The 17,553-nt window shown below is 40.3% G+C and overlaps 1 protein-coding gene across 2 annotated transcripts in view; it reads left to right on the forward strand.

Moving 5' to 3' along the window:
• LCLAT1 (lysocardiolipin acyltransferase 1) overlaps positions 1-17,553 on the forward strand; it is a 127,599-nt gene that overhangs the window by 50,652 nt on the left and 59,394 nt on the right. For both annotated transcript variants that reach the window (XM_080922981.1, XM_080922982.1), the window contains exons 3-4: positions 5,813-6,011; positions 16,652-16,798. In XM_080922981.1, the coding sequence (XP_080779107.1) occupies positions 5,813-6,011; positions 16,652-16,798 (346 nt within the window). The remainder of the gene's footprint in view (positions 1-5,812; positions 6,012-16,651; positions 16,799-17,553) is intronic.

A 17,553-nucleotide genomic window follows, 5' to 3' on the forward strand; every position in this document is an offset into this window, starting at 1 on the left:
ACAAAGCAGTGATATCTATTAAGATTCTGTGGGGTCAGGAAAAGAATATCAACAGATTGTATGAAAAAACTTTTGAGTAAAAATGTGACCAACCTTGTGAAGCTTTTAAAAGTAAATATCTTTTTTAACTCACAGAGATGTGATTGTTTCTGTTCTTTCCAGTAATTACAAAATTAGGGACATACAGAGGACGTGTGACTCCTTTGTGCAGATGAGGTGAGCAGCATGGGTAAGATCAGAGTGCACAGTGCTGTGTATTCAGGGGTAGGCGGCACTCTAGATCACCATGCTGCTCTGAGAGGTCTCCTGAGCACCAGCTCATGACTGCTGGCTTCCAGTTCCCGCTCCTTCCTCCTCTGGCACTGGGAAAAGGCTGCTGTCAGTCAGTGGGCAGTGTCTTTTTCTTGGGTAGTTAGTCATTTGGGGATTGTTCCAGTCCTTTCTCCATAGCAACATAGAATTCTTCTTTCTGCTCAGGTTGCTGGGTTTATCATTCTATTTTGGTAGGGAGGCCATGCTTTTAGCAGCTGAAGAAGAAAACAAAAAGGGAAATAGTAATTGGTAAAGGACGCTTTCCATCCTGATTCATCAACATCCGTGAAGCAGCAGGAAGAACACCTGCCCACAGGGTGAAAGTGTCATTCGGCTGCTGTGGGCTCTTCAGGTTCAGGTTGACTCAGTAGTTCCTGAAATAGTGCTTAGGGTAGGTTTTCTGCATGAACAGGATAGACAGTTATTAAAAGTTTCATAGTAACAGCAGTGCGTGTGGTGGTAGTGGAGCGCACACCTTTAACTCAGTGCTCACAGAGGCAGATGGGTTTGAGTCTGTCTGCTCTGCAGAGTTCCAGGAAGACACAGAGAAACCCTGTGGGGTGGGGGTGAGAGGGTTTCCTGCTACTTGACTTTTAAATCATTTGCAATTTTTTTTCTTGTTTAAAAATAAATCCTATAGTGATGTCCGTCACTTCTAAAAGTTATCCTTCCCCTCTTGAAGTTACTTGTGTTTTAAAATTGCTATATAGATGTGTCTGTTTTATAAATGCAGCACTGCAGCCTGGTCCTCCCAGTGTCTGACCCTCTTTGCCAAACTTCTTTCTTCTTTATGGACACTTGCAGTTGAAGTGGTCTGTTCTTATTCTCTGGTGAATATTTTGGCAAAAGGTTCTGACATCTTCAACATCCTGGGTCTCCATAGACACGTAGGCTCGTCTTCATGCCTGTCCACCCAGCAGCACCTTGCAGGATGTCTGCTCTGCCACATGGCCTGGTCTGAGCTGCTCTGGGCAGTGGACTCTAGTGAGGGAGCGCCCTCAGCTACATTTCCTGATCAGGCTCTCCTTTCAAGTAAAATTTCCTTCTCACAAGTTGGAGTTGGTAAGTCTTTCTCTTCTGGCACGTTTCCTATTGCCCCAGTGTACAACCGGGTGGTTCTGTGGCTGTAAAGTTTAACTTTTTTGAGTTCTTTCCTCCTCAACAAACTGCATTTCCTTTCAAATCTCCCTCTTCCTCCTAGGACTTGTCTCTGTTGCCCTGGCTGTGCTGAAACTAGCATTGTAGACCAGGCTGGCCTCAAACTCAGAGATCCTCTCTGCCTTTATCTCTGCCTCACCAGTAGTAGGATTAAAGGTGTCGGCTACCACTACTTGGCCTTTCCCCCTTTAAAATGTAAACCTAGGTAAATCTAATAAAAAGTAGCCATACTATAGCATCAAATGCTCTCTTGTCTGAGAATTTCCTCTGCCAAATAAAGTAGTGGTTCACTTTAAATTCACTCCACCAACGTTCTCAGGACACAGTCAGAACAAAGCCAGATTCTTGGATGTAATTATGAACAGGACAGATGAGGAGATCTACCTGGGGGAAGGGTGGGTGAAAGTCCACCACCTAAAACATCCTCTTCAGCTGTGAGTTTATTCACCCTGTCTTTTCTGCTTTTCATTTGAATGAAAACCTTTCTTTTTAATTATTTTTTTAATGGAATAGAAGTTGGCTGTTACTGTTTGTTCTGACTGGTTTTGTGTCAGCTTGACACAAGCTGCAGTGACTGAGAAAGAAGCCTCAGTTGAGGAAATGCCTCCATGAGATCCAGCTGTAAGACATTTTCTCAATTAGTGATCAAGTGGGGAGGGCCCCCAGTCCATTGTGGGTGGTGCCATCCCTGGGCTGGTGGACCTGGGTGCTATAAGAAAGCAGGCTGAGCCAGCCAGGAGAAACAAGCCATTAAGCAACATCCCTCCATGGCCACTGCATCAGCTCCTACTTCCTGACCTGCTTGAGTTCCAGTCATGACTTCCTCTGGTGATGAACAGCGATATGGAAGTGTAAGCTGAATAAACCCTTTCCTCCCCAACTTGCTTCTTGGTCATGATGTTTGTGGAGGAATAGAAACTCTGACTAAGACACTGTTATATCAGAAAAACAGAGATCCACTTACCTCTGCCTCACAAGCCTTGGGGTCAAAGACATGTGCTACTGTGACCAACTTTTAATTTTTAAACAAAAAAAAAAAAAAATGAAAATGCTGTAATAATCTGTGTATTTCCATGTGTTAGTGTGTGTAGTGGGTGCATGCACAGAAGAGCATGCATGTTCTGTAATAATGTCTTCTGCTGCTGTTCACTCATTCCTTGAGTTAGGGTTTCCCAGACTGTAAGCCTGCAAAGCCTCAGTAGCCCTCCTGTGTCCATGCAGCTTGTGAAACAGGTCTAGCAACAGCACTGCCGGCCCCCGTTAGCACTAGGGAGTGGCCTTAGGTAGCTCTAGCTAGCCATCCAACCCAAGGTCCTCTTTGGGGAAGAAGTAACCATGGCTACAACTTTGTAGTTGTTTCTTTTTACTGAGTTTATTGTCCACTAAATCGCTCTGCTCATGTAGAAAGCCTTAGGTGTGGATTTCAAGTTTGTGGGTTGTTTTCCTTTTGCTCCTCTTTCAGTGTGATGTTTGTATTTCATTCTACCACAGATGGTCATGGCTCATTCACTGTCAATGTTGAAACATTTTATGAGATTTGAGGGTTTTTCTTTTAATGCCCTTTGATCAAGCTGTTCTCCATTAGTTATAAAATAAGATAGGACTTACATGTAAATGGTTTGCAACTTAAACTGAAGTTGGGCATAGGGATGTGCTGTAGCCTTGGTTTCTTGGGAGGCTGGAGCAGGAGTTTGAGCCTAGATTGTGGGCAATGTAAAGTGAAACCACTTTGTAAGAGTTCTCTTCTAACACACTTTCATGCTGGATAGTTAATGTAAGGTAGAACCACCGGCGTGGGAAATGCTGATTGAACAAATGCGGCAGCATCTCAGCGTTCAGTTGTGTCAGGCATTTGCTGTAGATGGTGGGCAAAGATTTTAGTGGACAGTTACTTTAGTCTTTATGCAGTCTTTGAGTAACAGAAGATCATTTTACAGAAAACAATTAAATTTAGAGCTGGGTTTGTTGGTGGACACCTTTAATCCCAGCACTCAGGAGGCAGAGGTAGAATCTCTGTGAGTTCAGGAGTCTACAGAACGAGTTCCAGGACAGCCAGGGTTATACAGAGAAGCCCTGTCTCAAAAAAACAACAACTAATGACATAAAAGAAGTTTAGTTCCTTCCTTCTTATTTAGCTAAGTCTTGATCATCTTTCTAGAAACTGGATAACAATCACACCATCACAGCCTTGAGATTGCCCAGCACTGTCTGGGATTCTTTGAAACTTAATAATATGTAATTGAGGGTTTGAAAGGTACTTCATATTTTTTTTAATCAAGGAACTTTCAGAAATTAAGATTAGTGGAAGAGATTGGTAGTGTTGAAAGCACTTTGTAGTTTCACCCCAGATCAGAGCATCCCACATTTATCACAGAAGCAAGAGAAAGGTAAGCTGTGTTTTATATGTTAGGAGTTATAGGACATATATCATGACATGATAAAATTTGTCTATGGAAAACTTTTAAAGGCAAATCATTATTTAGTGGGGACTCAAGTTCACTTTTTCTTTTTTTCTTTTTTTTGACTTTATTTTAAAAAACAAAGATTAAAAAATTTTAAACATTTTTGCATAAATGTATACAAATACAACTGTGTCGGTGCTTGGCTTTTTTTTTTCTTTTTTTTTTTTTTTTTTACAATGAGCAAAAAGTACATGTAATACAGGGTGTAACCCGGAATTTGTCAATGTGTTCTTGGTGTGTAAGAATTGACCATGACTTTTTTTCTTTTTCTCTTTTCTTTTTTTTTCTTGAACTTCACACAGTCTGTGAGTTGTTTCTGGGGCAGTGCGAGCCTCTGGAGTTAGCATCCCACTATCAGTGACTGCATATTATGTCTGTTCTTTTGTGACTGGGTTATCTCACTCAGGATGATATTCTCTAGATGCAGCCATTTTCTTAAGAATTTGGTTAAGTCATTGTTTCTGGTGGCTGAGTAGTATTCCATTGTGTAAATGTACCACAATTTTTGTATCCATTCATCTACTGAAGGACATCTGGGTTCTTTCCAGCTTCTGGCTATTATAAATAGAGCTGCTATGAACATTGTGGTGCATGTCTCTTTGTTGTATATTAAAGTGTCTCTGGGGTATATGCCCAGAAGTGGAATAGCTGGGTCTTCAGGTAGTACTATGTCCAATTTTCTGAGTATATTAAAGTGTATATTAAAGTGTCTCTGGGGTATATGCCCAGAAGTGGAATAGCTGGGTCTTCAGGTAGTACTATGTCCAATTTTCTGAGGTATCGCCAGACTGATTTCCAGAGTGGTTGTATTAGTTTACAACCCCACCAACAGTGGAGAAGTGTTCCTCTTTCTCCGCAACCTCGCCAGCATCTGCTGTCATCTGAGTTTTGGATCTTGGCCAATCTGACTGGTGTGAAGTGGAATCTCAGGGTTGTTTTGATTTGCATTTCCCTGATGGCTAAGGTTGTCGAGCACTTTCTCAGATGTTTCTCAGCCATTCGATATTCCTCACTTGAGAACGTTTTGTTTAGCTCTGTACCCCATTTTTTAATAGGGTTGTTTGATTCTCTGGTGTCATATGGAATAACAAAAGACCTAGAATAGCAAAATCCATCCTCAACAACAAGAAAACATCTGCGGGAATCACTATCCCTGACCTCAAGCTATATTACAAGGCAATTGTGCTGAAAAAATGCATGGTACTGGTACAGAAATAGGCACGTGGATCAATGGAATAGAATAGAAGATCCAGAAATGAGCCCTCATGTATATGGTCACCTGATTTTTGACAAAGGAGCCGTAAACATTCAATGGAAAAAGGACAGCCTATTCAACAAATGGTGCTGGTACAACTGGCACTCAGCATGCAAAAGAATGAAAATAGGCCCTTTCTTATCTCCTTGTACAAAGCTCAAGTGTAAGTGGATCAAAGACCTCCACATTAAACCAGATACACTGAAACTATTAGATGAGAAAGTAGGGAAAACCTTAGAACACATAGGCACAGGAGAAAATTTTTTGAACAAAACACCAATGGCTCAAGCTCTAAGGTCAAAGATTAACAAATGGGATTGCAAAGTTTCTGTAAGGCTAAGGACATTGTCAAGAAAACAAAACGGCAACCAACAGAATGGGAAAAAATCTTTACCAACCCCACATCAGAAAGAGGCCTAATATCCAAGGTATACAAAGAACTCAACTTTACTTTTTCAAAGATATTTTTTTTGGTTTAAATTTCTCTCTTTATTTTCTTTTTATATTAAATATCTAATATCTAATAAATTCATAAACATGGTTGTGAATAATGTGTGAATAATATGTGGCTTCTTAACCCGAAAGCCCTAATTTGCTCAGTGTTTGTGTTTTTTACTCTTTGCAGGCATTGTTGGAGACCATGTTTGGTGTCAAAGTAGTTATAACGGGAGATGCATTTGTACCTGGAGAGAGGAGTGTCATTATCATGAACCACCGGACAAGGGTGGACTGGATGTTCCTGTGGAACTGTCTGATGAGGTACAGCTACCTCAGACTGGAGAAGATTTGCCTCAAATCCAGTCTCAAAAGTGTTCCTGGATTTGGTATGTTAATCATGTTTTCTACGTGTTTCACTCATTTTATATATAATGTGCCTGCTCTAAGAACAAAATAAGTTAAGTTGAACAGTATGTTTATTCTCAGCTTTTTTCATAAAGCTAAAAACATTTCCAATTTCCTTTTTTATTTAATGGCTTTGTTATGAGATTTTATCTTAATCTCAGTTTTAAAAATATCTTACTCTAGAGGAGAAAAACTAGTATCAAGGAAGTAGATCATTTCTTAGAGCAACCATTTGAAGGATGTGAATTTAATAGTGCATAAATATAGTTACTTAGAAGACAGTTTAAAGGCACATCATATTCATTTAGTAAAACACCAACAGTAACCAGCAGTGGCTTTCTCACTATGGCTTGTACCTCCCACACATGGGCTTTGGTAGTTACAGCACTAGATGTACACGCTCTCTTGGGGAGTAGGCATCAAACCAAATCGCACTATAGCACACTTAAACACACAAAAGTGTGCCCGCCCGCCTTCCCTCCCTCCCTTCCTTCCTTCCTCTCTCCCATTTTGATTTCTGTGTCCTGTGATCAATATGTGTGGTATCCTCAGCGATAGAATCATTTCTGGTTCTAGAGAAGAACTAATTGACTGGCATCTGCCTATATTTACTGGGGACTTGAGTGGCCTAAAAACTCAAGGGAGTTGGTCTGTTCCTCGCACCAGGGTATTTGTTTAATAATCTGTGGCTTCTGGGAGCTGATCAGCTCATATACACCAGGTACTTTCATTTCAAACACTTTAGAAAATGTTCTGGTTTGCTTGCTGGGTATCAGAATTTCTTCTGGTTTTTTTTTCTTTCCATACATTGTAATATTAGTTGACCCTCCTCTCCTTTTCTTCTTTTTTCCTGCCTCCCACCCACATCACTCTTTCTGCTTCTTGCTGCTTCCTGCCTCCTCTCATATCCTGTACATTCTGCTACACAACTACTTCTCTTTAAAGAATCTTTACTTTTCTGGATTTCTGACCTATTTCCTCTTCATAAATGTACATGTACATAAAATAAAAGCTAAATTTACATATGAGAACATGGTGGTTATGTCTGTGACCCTGAGCTACCTCACTTAAGGCATTATTTTTCCTCCACTAATTTCATGTTAGTTCGTATTTTCATTTTCCTTTATGACTGAATACAATTCTATTTGTACAAGACTATACATTCTCTACCTGTTCCCCTTGCTGTTGTGAACAAAGCAGCAATGAACATGGATGCAGAAGGCTCTGTGTGGGATATGGAATCCTATAGATATGTGCCTGGAGTGCTATAATCGGGACTGTATAGGTGTCTAGAAACCTCCACACTGATTTATATAGTGACCACATCCCTACCGTGGTGACTGAAGGTCTCCCTTCTGGACTCCTCACCAATGTCCATTGCCGTTTGTCTTCCTGATAATAAAGGTTCTAGAGTGAGATGGACTCTCAAAGCAGTTCTGATCAGCAGTTATTTGGGTAAGGATGTTGAAAGTTGGTGTCTTTATATACCCTCTCCTCTCAAGGGAGGGGCTTATGAGGACTTTTCTATGTAGACAGTCTCCTCACCCAGTTAACTATGTCAATGTAGTGCACAGCCTTTTAACTCTATGATTACCTCCCTGTTAGCTTAGAGTGTTGCTCTTATTATGTGAGGGGCTGAGTCCTGCTGAGAAAGTGCTTATCTATGCCCATATCTTGAAGTGTTCTCTCTGCTTTTCCTTGAACAGTTTGAAAGTTTTGGATTTTATGTTGAGGTCTTTCCATTTGGAGTTAATGTTTACTCGGGTGGACAAGCTTCATTACTGTACTTGTAGACGAGGCTTGCCCAGCACCACTGTTTCCCACTGTGTGTTTAAGTGGCTGTAGCTGTGTGGGCGCATATTCCACTGATGCACGCGTCTGTTTTTGTGCCACATTGCTGTAATTACTGTAGCTCAGTAGTATAACTTAAAGTCAGATGATTCCTCCTGTACCACTGTTTCTGCCCAGAATTGCTCCGAGTATGGGGTGTTTTATGTTTCCATGTGAATTTTAAGATTTACTCCTATTTTTGTGTGAAAAATGGTGCTGGAATTGTGATTGAGATTTTATTTAATCTATAGATTGCTTTTTGTCAGAACAGCTGTTTTTACAATGAATTCTTATGACCTAGGAGCATGGGGAGGCTCTTCAATCTGCTGGTGTTTTCCTCGGGTTTGCTTCTGTGTTTAGACTTTTGATTTAGGACTTTTTACTTCTTTAGTTAGCTCTAGTTCAAGATATCTTCTATTCCCCCTCCCGCCCTGCCCCTCAAGTTTATTGTGAATAGGATTATTTCTTAGTATGTTTGTCATGGTACATATGAAAAGCTACTGATTTTTATATGTTGACACCGCATCTTGCCACTGTGCTAAGAACTGTTTGTTAGCTTTGTTTTCTGGGGAAATTTTTAGGGCTTTGATATATAGCATCATGTGTACATAGGGATGCCTTAATTTTTTAGTTGGGAAATTACTTTTAGCTATTTTTTTAATTGGGATATTATAATTAGATTCAGTCTTGTTATTTACCATAGATAATGTATAGATTAGAAGTATATAAAACACTGAACACTATAAAATGGACTAAATATTATGATGCAAGTATTTGAAAAAACCCTTTGAGAAATACAAAGGATGATAGTTGGCAGGAAAGATGAATTATGGTAAGACTCCATTAAATTAAAGAACATAGAGGTAAAAGAAAATCATACCAGGGAGGAGGGTAATAAGAAGGGAGTTGGAGAGAACTGAAATGAGGGCACAGTGGAGCAGAGCTGGGCTGGCACCTGCATCAGGCTGAGCACCCCTCAGAAGATCCCGACTTTCCAGTGCTCTAACATCTCAACATTTTTAATTAATTAATCTTACTTTATGTGCATTGGTGTTTTGCATGCATGTGTGTGACGGTGTCGGACCCCTCCCCACCTCCCATAACTGGAATTACAGACCATGACTACCTTGTGTGTTCCCGGAACTTAACCCAAATCCTCTGGAAGAACAGCCAGTGTTCTTAGATTCTGAGCCGCCTCTTTACCCCTCAGTGTTTTTAAATACTAACATGATGCTGCAAACAGCATTCTATTCCTGACCTCCATGGTTAGTGGGATCAAAGTGTACAAAATTAATGCAACCGTTGTTTTAAATCATTTCAGGCTGTAAGTATAGGATTTATATAAAAGTCAAGTGAATTTAGACTTGAGTTGCATTATGTATATGAGACACTTCTACAAAAAAAGTTCACAAAATAAAAACACTTCTGGTGCCAAGCATTTAGGACAAAGCACATTTGGCTTGTACTTGGGGTCTTTAGGGAAAACAGAGCAGTATAACTTTAATATTTCAAAGGTAATTCTTAAAAGATAACTGAAGAAAATCTGTAAAATAATAGACGAGCTGGGACTTAGTTCTCTATAGACCTGCTCCCTGGAGGACATGGTGAACATTCTGACTGGTCACCACTGAAAGTCTCTGAATCTGGCAACTTCAGCATTTTCCTTTCCATTCCCTGCCCTCTCAAAGACTGCCACAGGGCTCACACATCTTCACACCTCATACTCTGTGCTTAGGAGCTTGGGAACAGAGTGCCCACCATACCCTGCTGATAACTTAAATGCAGCCCAGCCAAATCTGTTTGTACACTGTTTAAAAGACTTGGCTCTATGTGTCAGGGGGACGGAAAGGAAAACCACAAGGACCAAAATGAGTGGCGGGGTCTGCACAGAGGAGGGCATGGCAGCTAGAATGTGATATCCTGGGCTCAGAGCCAGCCTTGGGGCCAGACGTACTTTATGTGTGAGATTTAAGCCTGGTTTGTTTAGGTCTAGACTTGTAGCTGGCTCTTTTGCTACTAACAGTCATAAACAGTGTGGATAATGTGCTTCCCACCATGTCTCCAAACTGTGAAATGCACATTGGTGGGTTAGCTGCTTGTCATGAGTGAGTTTTATAAAAACTGTGAAGTCTGTTGAGCAGTTTTATTGTCTAGAGGACACATGCAACAGATGATTTCACACCGGCAATGTGTTCCTAACTCTTAATTCTGGAGTTTGCTTGCTGGAGTTGTGTGGTAGAGATGAACTTAGAAGTTAATTTTTTTGGTGGTGGGAATGGGGGTAGAGGGAGAGAGAGAAGGGAAGGGTACCTCAGGGAAGAAAGGTTTAGTTCAGTTAAATATATGCTAGGCTAAGGATAATTCTGGAATTACATTGAGCTAAGGACACTGAGACCTCAATAAATGACCTGTAATTTTGTTTTTAATATGTTGGCTGACTTCTGAGCAGAGGATGAACCCTGAGATGTGTGGAAATTGACCAGTTTGCATGGCTTCAAGGTTGTCAAGTTACTAAACTTGCTACCGTCCATGCTGGTAGGGCTCCTTGCTGTACCGCACGGCCCAGCTCTCAGAGATGTGGATGCGTGGAAGGCTGGGAAAGTAAGAAGCACAGTTTGCACCCTTAAGTCTGCTGAAAATCAAAAAATTCCTTTCTCTGTAATTATATTCTGAAATTATTTACAGTGTGCTTTTGTGGTAGTAAGTTTGGGAGAGGGCAGTAAAAGAATTGGGTAAACTTTAAGTCTTTTAGTCAGCTTTGTGTTTATTGGTGAGGCATAAACAAATACCCGGCCAGTTTGGAGCCTGCTGGCCAGTAGTAGTAAAGGTGCAGGAGATGGACGTTGTGGGCCTGATAGTTTGCTAACCTTAGGTTTTCAATACATAATTAGATGAATGTTTTTAATTATTTTTACTCTTCTGACTAAGTATGTGTAAACTGTGATTGCATTTTTAGTGCTAGGATAAGTTAGGCCTTATATTTATTGTAAGATTGTGTCATTTTAAAAAGTTTGATGGCTGCCATTTTTATTTCTGTAATAAATATACAGAAAATATCTTCTTTATGCCTAAAGTCAGATATTTCTGACAGGCAGTAGGTGGTGCACACCTTTGATCCTAGCACTTTAATCCTGCATAGTAACCTCTGCTGCCCTTTGTTTGTGATATAACTTATTCAGCTCTTGGCTTTGGATATGTTTAGGAATTTGTCTTGGTTCTTCCTCTCAGATTTTAATTGCTAGCACAGTCTGGGGCCCACAAAGCTAGTGATATACTTAGCTTGAGAATTTGATAAAAGTGTATGTAGATGATAAAGTATCTAGAAAATTGGTCAATAACAAATAGGATGAAAAACCTATTAACCTATGTTAGAATGGAACCCCTAGATTAAGCCAAAAGTGTGAAGCCTCATCTTGCCAACAAATGCTGTCAGTGATTGTTTATTTTTCAACATCAAATAAGAGTATATAGTGTCTCCCAGGAGATAGGATAATTTCTAGGGCAATCACTGTGCTATGTAGTGAAGTGTGCTGTGTGTGCATTTTTGGATTTGTTTTCCTTCACGGTTTTGTGCTTTTTCAAGTTTGGAATGGTTTTGTAGAGTAGTTTTGCTTTAGAAGATCATTTACTTGCTTTGCCTTTTGTTTTGAGTAGGGTGCCTGTGAACCTAATAGTGTAGGCATCTGCACTGGAGAAGAGCTTGTGAGTTAATGGTTTGTCTCACTCATGGTGCTTGCAAAAGCCAGAGGCTTTGTTGAAATTGATGTTCTCAGAAGAGGGGTAGAGAATATCACTCCATTTGTTATGTGAATTTCAGGACGATGGTGCTCCCCTGACTTGGTCTATGTGACACTTAATATCTTGACTGAAGTTGTCATTCTGGGAACTGTAATTGGTTGTTACCTAGCTTTTGGATTTATCTGTAATTACGAGCTATATAAACTATACTCAAGCACCTGCTCAGTCAGCACTGTTTCTCCAGGTCTTTGTGAGAAGGTCTCACGTATGCTCTGCATCTGCTCATCCTCTCCCTTCTCATTGTCTTAACCATCTTCAGGCAGCATCTCTTGGTTTTATCCTTACCCTCTGCTTGGGACTGAGAACACCCTTGAAGGGAATAGTTGTCTAGCTACCTTGGTTTCTGGTGTCCTGTTCTAGTTTCTAGTGCTACAGAAGATGCAGAGGATATGGTGTTGCATTAGCAGATACAGAGACAGTGATGATGTCTAAGCTATCACGGAAGTTAAGTTCTGAGAGGATCAGATGACCAGTGCCAGGTGTTTGATGATTCCTTTAAGTATGGGACATCTGTGCTAAAATGAATGGAAGGAGGGAAAAAAATGGAACATGTGTATACTTCTTATTACAAAAGAATGCATTAAGTTAAAAACACACGGGGTTTGTGTGTGGTGATACGCTCCTTTAATTTCTGCACTTGGGAAGCAGAAGCAGGAAGATCTCTAAAATTGAGGTCAGTATGGTCTACAGAGGATAGCCAGAGCAACCAAAGAAACCCTGTCTTAAAAAAAAGAGAAAAATACATTCAAATAAATAGTTTCTTCTAGCAAATTCTACATCTTAGTAAAAAGGAATGAAAGTAAAAGCAAAACCAAGTTATACAGTTATGGACTATGGTAGGATATAGAAAATACCAGGGGTTTCTTAGATCTACTCCAAGAAGGTGATGCTAGAGATTTCTAAGAAGGCTGTAGGGCTAGCTGACATCACACATTCTTCCTGTAAGCCTGCCTGATGATCGCTGTTTGCTGAGAAATCCAGGCAAAGACAGTGCATGCGAAAGTGTAGGATAAGATATTTGGATTGGTCTCTAATTTGAAGTTTCACTGCCATTAACTACCCCAGGATTCTGTGGGTTTGCTCTGGCTGTTCTGGAAATAGCTTCTGTAGACTGGCTGGCCTTAAAGTCACAGAGATCCTCCTGCCTCAGCCTCCTGAGTGCTGGGATTAACCTGACACTGTACACTACCACTGCCTGGCCCATTAGAATGCTTAAATAAATGTTATGAAATTGTATGTTTTGAGAGTTTCAGTAAGGTTAGGAAAAAACCAAGTATTGGGTTTAAACATGGATAAACTATGCACTGGGGACAGTAAAATGGAAAGAGAAAATTCCTTGTCAGATGTTCTTGCTCTTTTTTCTTTTTCAATGGAAAGAAAGAAAAAACATTTCCATGAGAACCCTGATGCTGTCTAAGTAGAAGGGATGATGGTAAAGGCTCCATGACAGGGATCACGGCCCCTTAAAAGGAGAGGTGAGAGAGGCTGGGTGATGCAGTCATTTCCCTACATTTATTTACATGTGTGTGCACATTCGGAGGTCAGAGGACCTTGAGGTGTCACTTGTCTCCTACCATGTGAGCTCCGGGGATTAAACTGGGGAGAGCAGGCTTGGCTGTGAGGATGTTTGCCTTCCAGCCTAGAACATGCTTTATAAGTGTGAGCGTGATACAAATAAGCATTTGAAGAAACTTGGAGCTTTAAAGAGCACAGTGTATTACATTTGAAGAAACTGTACAGTTTTAAACATTTGACATGTAATATATGTAATGATTCTTGGAGCATTTACTTATTTATAATACTTAGAGAAATTCAAGAGCATGTTATTGGAGAGAAGCTGTTTAGAATACACTTCACAGTGATTTTATAAAGGTTTATCTTTATTTTTTTAATTATGTGTGTATGACCCTGTGTTTGGGTGTGCACTTGTGAGTGCAGGTGCCTATGGGACTCTGATGTCACATCTTTTGGAGCCGGAGTTAGGAGTGGGTGTGAGCTACCCAATGTGGATGCTGAGAACCAAAGTTGGGCCTTTTGAGAGAGCAATAAGTTCTTTTAGTCACTGAGCCATCTCTTCAGACCCTTCACACTGATCTAAAACATTTGATTCTGTAATTTTAAACCAGCAAAGTAAGGATAAATAACATGCTGGGCGACTGAGACATAAGGATCATATTGTTGTGAGTTCAAAGCCAGCTGGGCTACAAAGTGAGTCTGAGGCTGGCTTGGGATACACTGAGATGATGTTTCAAAACAAAACAAAACAAGAAAAAGCAAACAAAAACATAGCTTTGGGACCACCCCCCTGTGTCTAAAGCTTGATTTCCACTTACTTGCATCTCATTAGAGATAGTACTTTCTTCCTGATTCATAGTTGCCTTAGGAATTAATGAAATATTCAAAATAATACCAAGCACACTGTTAGCATTCACCAAATGTTTCTGTAATTATACTGCTTATTTATAACATAGTTGGTATGGGAAGTAACATTGGCAAATATTAAAAACAAAATATGGTTGTTGAAATAAACTCAATTATTGGGACAAAAGAGAAAATCATAAAAGCGTGAGTGGTAGGCAGGCTGTTTGTTGCATGGATGAGGTTAGGTTTGGCTTCTTCCTGGCTGCTAGCCACACTGACCGCACTGAGGGATGGAAGGCTGTGGGAAATGTTCTGAAATTCTGAGGAAACAGTGATTTGGAACCTCAGATTCTATTTTTAGTCAAACCAGCTTCCAAAGTTGAACCAAAAATACATTTCAGGAATGTGAGGACAGAAACAATTTTCAGAAGAAAAGATTAACAGAAGGGCACAAACAAAGAGTTCAGCAAACTTGGGGTCAATCTAAATATTAAAAGTATTTCTGTTAGGTTTAGGAATGTGATAGAAAAGTAAACAATCTTTGGAGCAGTTGGGTGATTCCTACACATCCTATAATAAGGACAGTAGTAAGCAGACATTTTGGACATTATTATTTTACTTTGTAAAATTGAAATTAAATTTAAACTGGAGTCTTTTGGTTTACACAGTGATAACATTAAGAGCTGTTTTGGTTGGTGGAGATTAATAATTGAACTCAGTGTTGATGGCATTCCGTGGGTCAACAGACTTACCAAATTTAGAAAGCTGAAACACAAAGAAATAAAATTGGATGTGCTGTTTCCAAGCCAGCTGAGCAAAGGTCAGCACACTGTCTGCCAAGGGGAAGGACCATGGCTCATACTGTGGGCCATTCTGTCCCTGTGGCAGCCATGCTGTCTCATGGCACTGAATGCCCCCTGACTTTATTAAACAGAAATAGCTGTTGATAAGTATTTATGAACAATTGGAGTGCCTGAGTTCTAGGAAAACCTGGATTTTAGAGAACAAGGGAAGGGCAAAGGAAACTTAATTTCAATTAAAGACAGAAAAAAAGGGAGGTGTGACAGAAATAACAGGAAACATGAAAAATGTCCTTTTAAAACTTACTCATAATAGAAATGACTGAAGTAATGATTTCTAGGAGAGATAAGAGATTCTCAGGTTGGATTTAGCCTAAGTAATAGGGGGACAGGAGGTAGTAAGCCATGGCATATCTGCATTCCAGAACAGCACTGCTTGTTTGCAAGGCATTATTACCCTTCATCTCTAGCACCAAGATGAACGTTGTAGCTATGATGTAAGTGTGAAGAGAGGAAGACTCTCTTGGGGATCACAGAGACGGACCCATACATAGGCTGCCAAGACTGAGCCTAGAGTTAGAATCAGGATCAGGCCTGTGGCTCAGCAGCAAAGGCCTTTACTACCTATGCTATCTTTATTACACAACTCGGTGTTTGCTTTTCCAAGGTCCTAGGGGAAATTGTGAGAGATAGATGTTCCATTGGCCTGAGAGTTAGTGTGTTGGGCCCATGCTTTTCATTCTTTGTGACCTTTTTTTAAGAGACTGTACTTATGCTACCCTAAGTTAGGCATCTTCTGCAGAAGCTGCAAAGGCTGTGGCCAGGGAAAGATTGGCAGGTGTCTTAGTCAGGGTTTCTATTACTGCACAAAACATCATGACCAAGAAGCAAGTTGGGGATACTCAGCTTACACTTCTGTATCGCTTGCTGTTCATCACCAAAGGAAGTCAGAACTGGAACCCAAACAGGCCATGGAGGGATGTTGCTTACTGTCTTGCTTCCCCTGGCTTGCTCAACTTGCTTTCTTATAGATCCCAGGTCTACCAGCCCAGGGATGGCACCACCCACAATGGGCTGGGCCCTTCCCCCTTGATCACTAGTTGAGAAAATGTCTTACAGCTGGATCTCATGGAGGCATTTCTTCAATTGAGGCTCCTTCCTCTGTGATTAACTCCAGCTTGTGTCAAGTTGACACAAAACCAGCTTGTAACAGGCATCTGAAACACAGATGGGCTTATCAAGGCTACCTTTTCAACAAAAAGATGCATCTGCCTCTGAGAAAGGCACTGTACCCTCATATGCACTCTAAGGAATGTACATAGCAGATAGAATTTCCCATTTCATTTAAGTAAAACCTGAAGTGACTACCATTGAAAATAGCACTTGCATTTGGTTTGAGAGTACAGAATTCTTATGTGACCTTAGAAAATTCTTTGCTTACTACGTGGTAAACACTCGTTCCTTGAGATAATAATAGCAAGCTATGGCTTAAAGGAAGTTTTAAAGAATGTAGGCAGTGGTGGCACACACCTTTGAACCTAGCACTCGAGAGGCAGAGGCAGGCGAGTCTCTGAGTTCAAGGCCAGCCTGGTCTACAGAGTGAGCTCCAGGACAGCCAGGGCTACACAGGCAAACCCTGTCTGGGAGAGGTAGGGAAACAAACAACAATTTTGCAAACCCCAGTGTTTCAAAAATTAGTACTAAATATATGGTACATCATAGAATGGTTATTACAAATAGAGTAAAAGACACTGAAGACCTGAAAGTTGCATTTAGTAGTCTGTGGATATTGCTACTAAAGTTTGTGCAAATGCTTGTTATCTTTTTCCTAGGCTGGGCCATGCAAGTTGCTGCCTTTATCTTTATCCATAGGAAGTGGAAGGATGATAAGAGCCATTTTGAAGACATGATTGATTATTTTTGTGCCATCCATGAACCACTACAACTTCTCATCTTTCCAGAAGGAACTGACCTCACAGGTGAGGTAGCCTGGGTTTGGGTCACAGAATTAAAAACTTAGAAACCACTAGTCAAATCTCATACAGAGTCTGTAAATATCAACACAATGGTTGGACAACCCAAGGTCACTCAGTTAATGTTACCCAAGCCCAACCTGTCGGTACAGTTCTGAAGTTCCAGCTTCTCAGGAGAATAATGCAGGCAGATCACAAGTTCAAGGCTAGCCTGAGGAACTTAGTCAGTGACTCACAACACAGAATAACAAAATGGCTGTAATAGAGCTCACTGGTGAACTGTTGTGAGGCAGAGTCTGGTTCCTAGTGTCATGGAGTGAGGGGAAGACCAAAAGCAAAACAAAATTTAAAATATAATTTTATTAATTTTATTATAAAAAACCTTGCAAATAAGTAAAAATATTACACACTGAAATTAAATAGACTGAAAATCTATAGACATCAATGGGCATGCAAGTCAATTCAGTCCTGTTAAAATTCAGTAGTTAAAATACTGTTACAGTAGGTGTTCAGAATGAAAGCTGAGAAGCTTTACAATAATTTGACACTCAGTATTAAATGTATTTTAGACAGGTTGTTTTAGTATATAAAACATTTTTGATAGTGAGTCAAATGCGGTTTTTATTCTTTGAGAATTTCATACATGAATACAGTGTACTTTTTAGCATACTTACTTCCCACCCATCCCTGTAACAGATCTTCCAGATCTACCTTCTCCCCTCATCAGAAGCAGGGTGTGATGGCTTAAGCCTGTTTGTGAT

Source organism: Micromys minutus, assembly GCF_963924665.1.
Source record: "Micromys minutus genome assembly, chromosome: 1".
Classification (NCBI taxonomy): domain Eukaryota; kingdom Metazoa; phylum Chordata; class Mammalia; order Rodentia; family Muridae; genus Micromys; species Micromys minutus.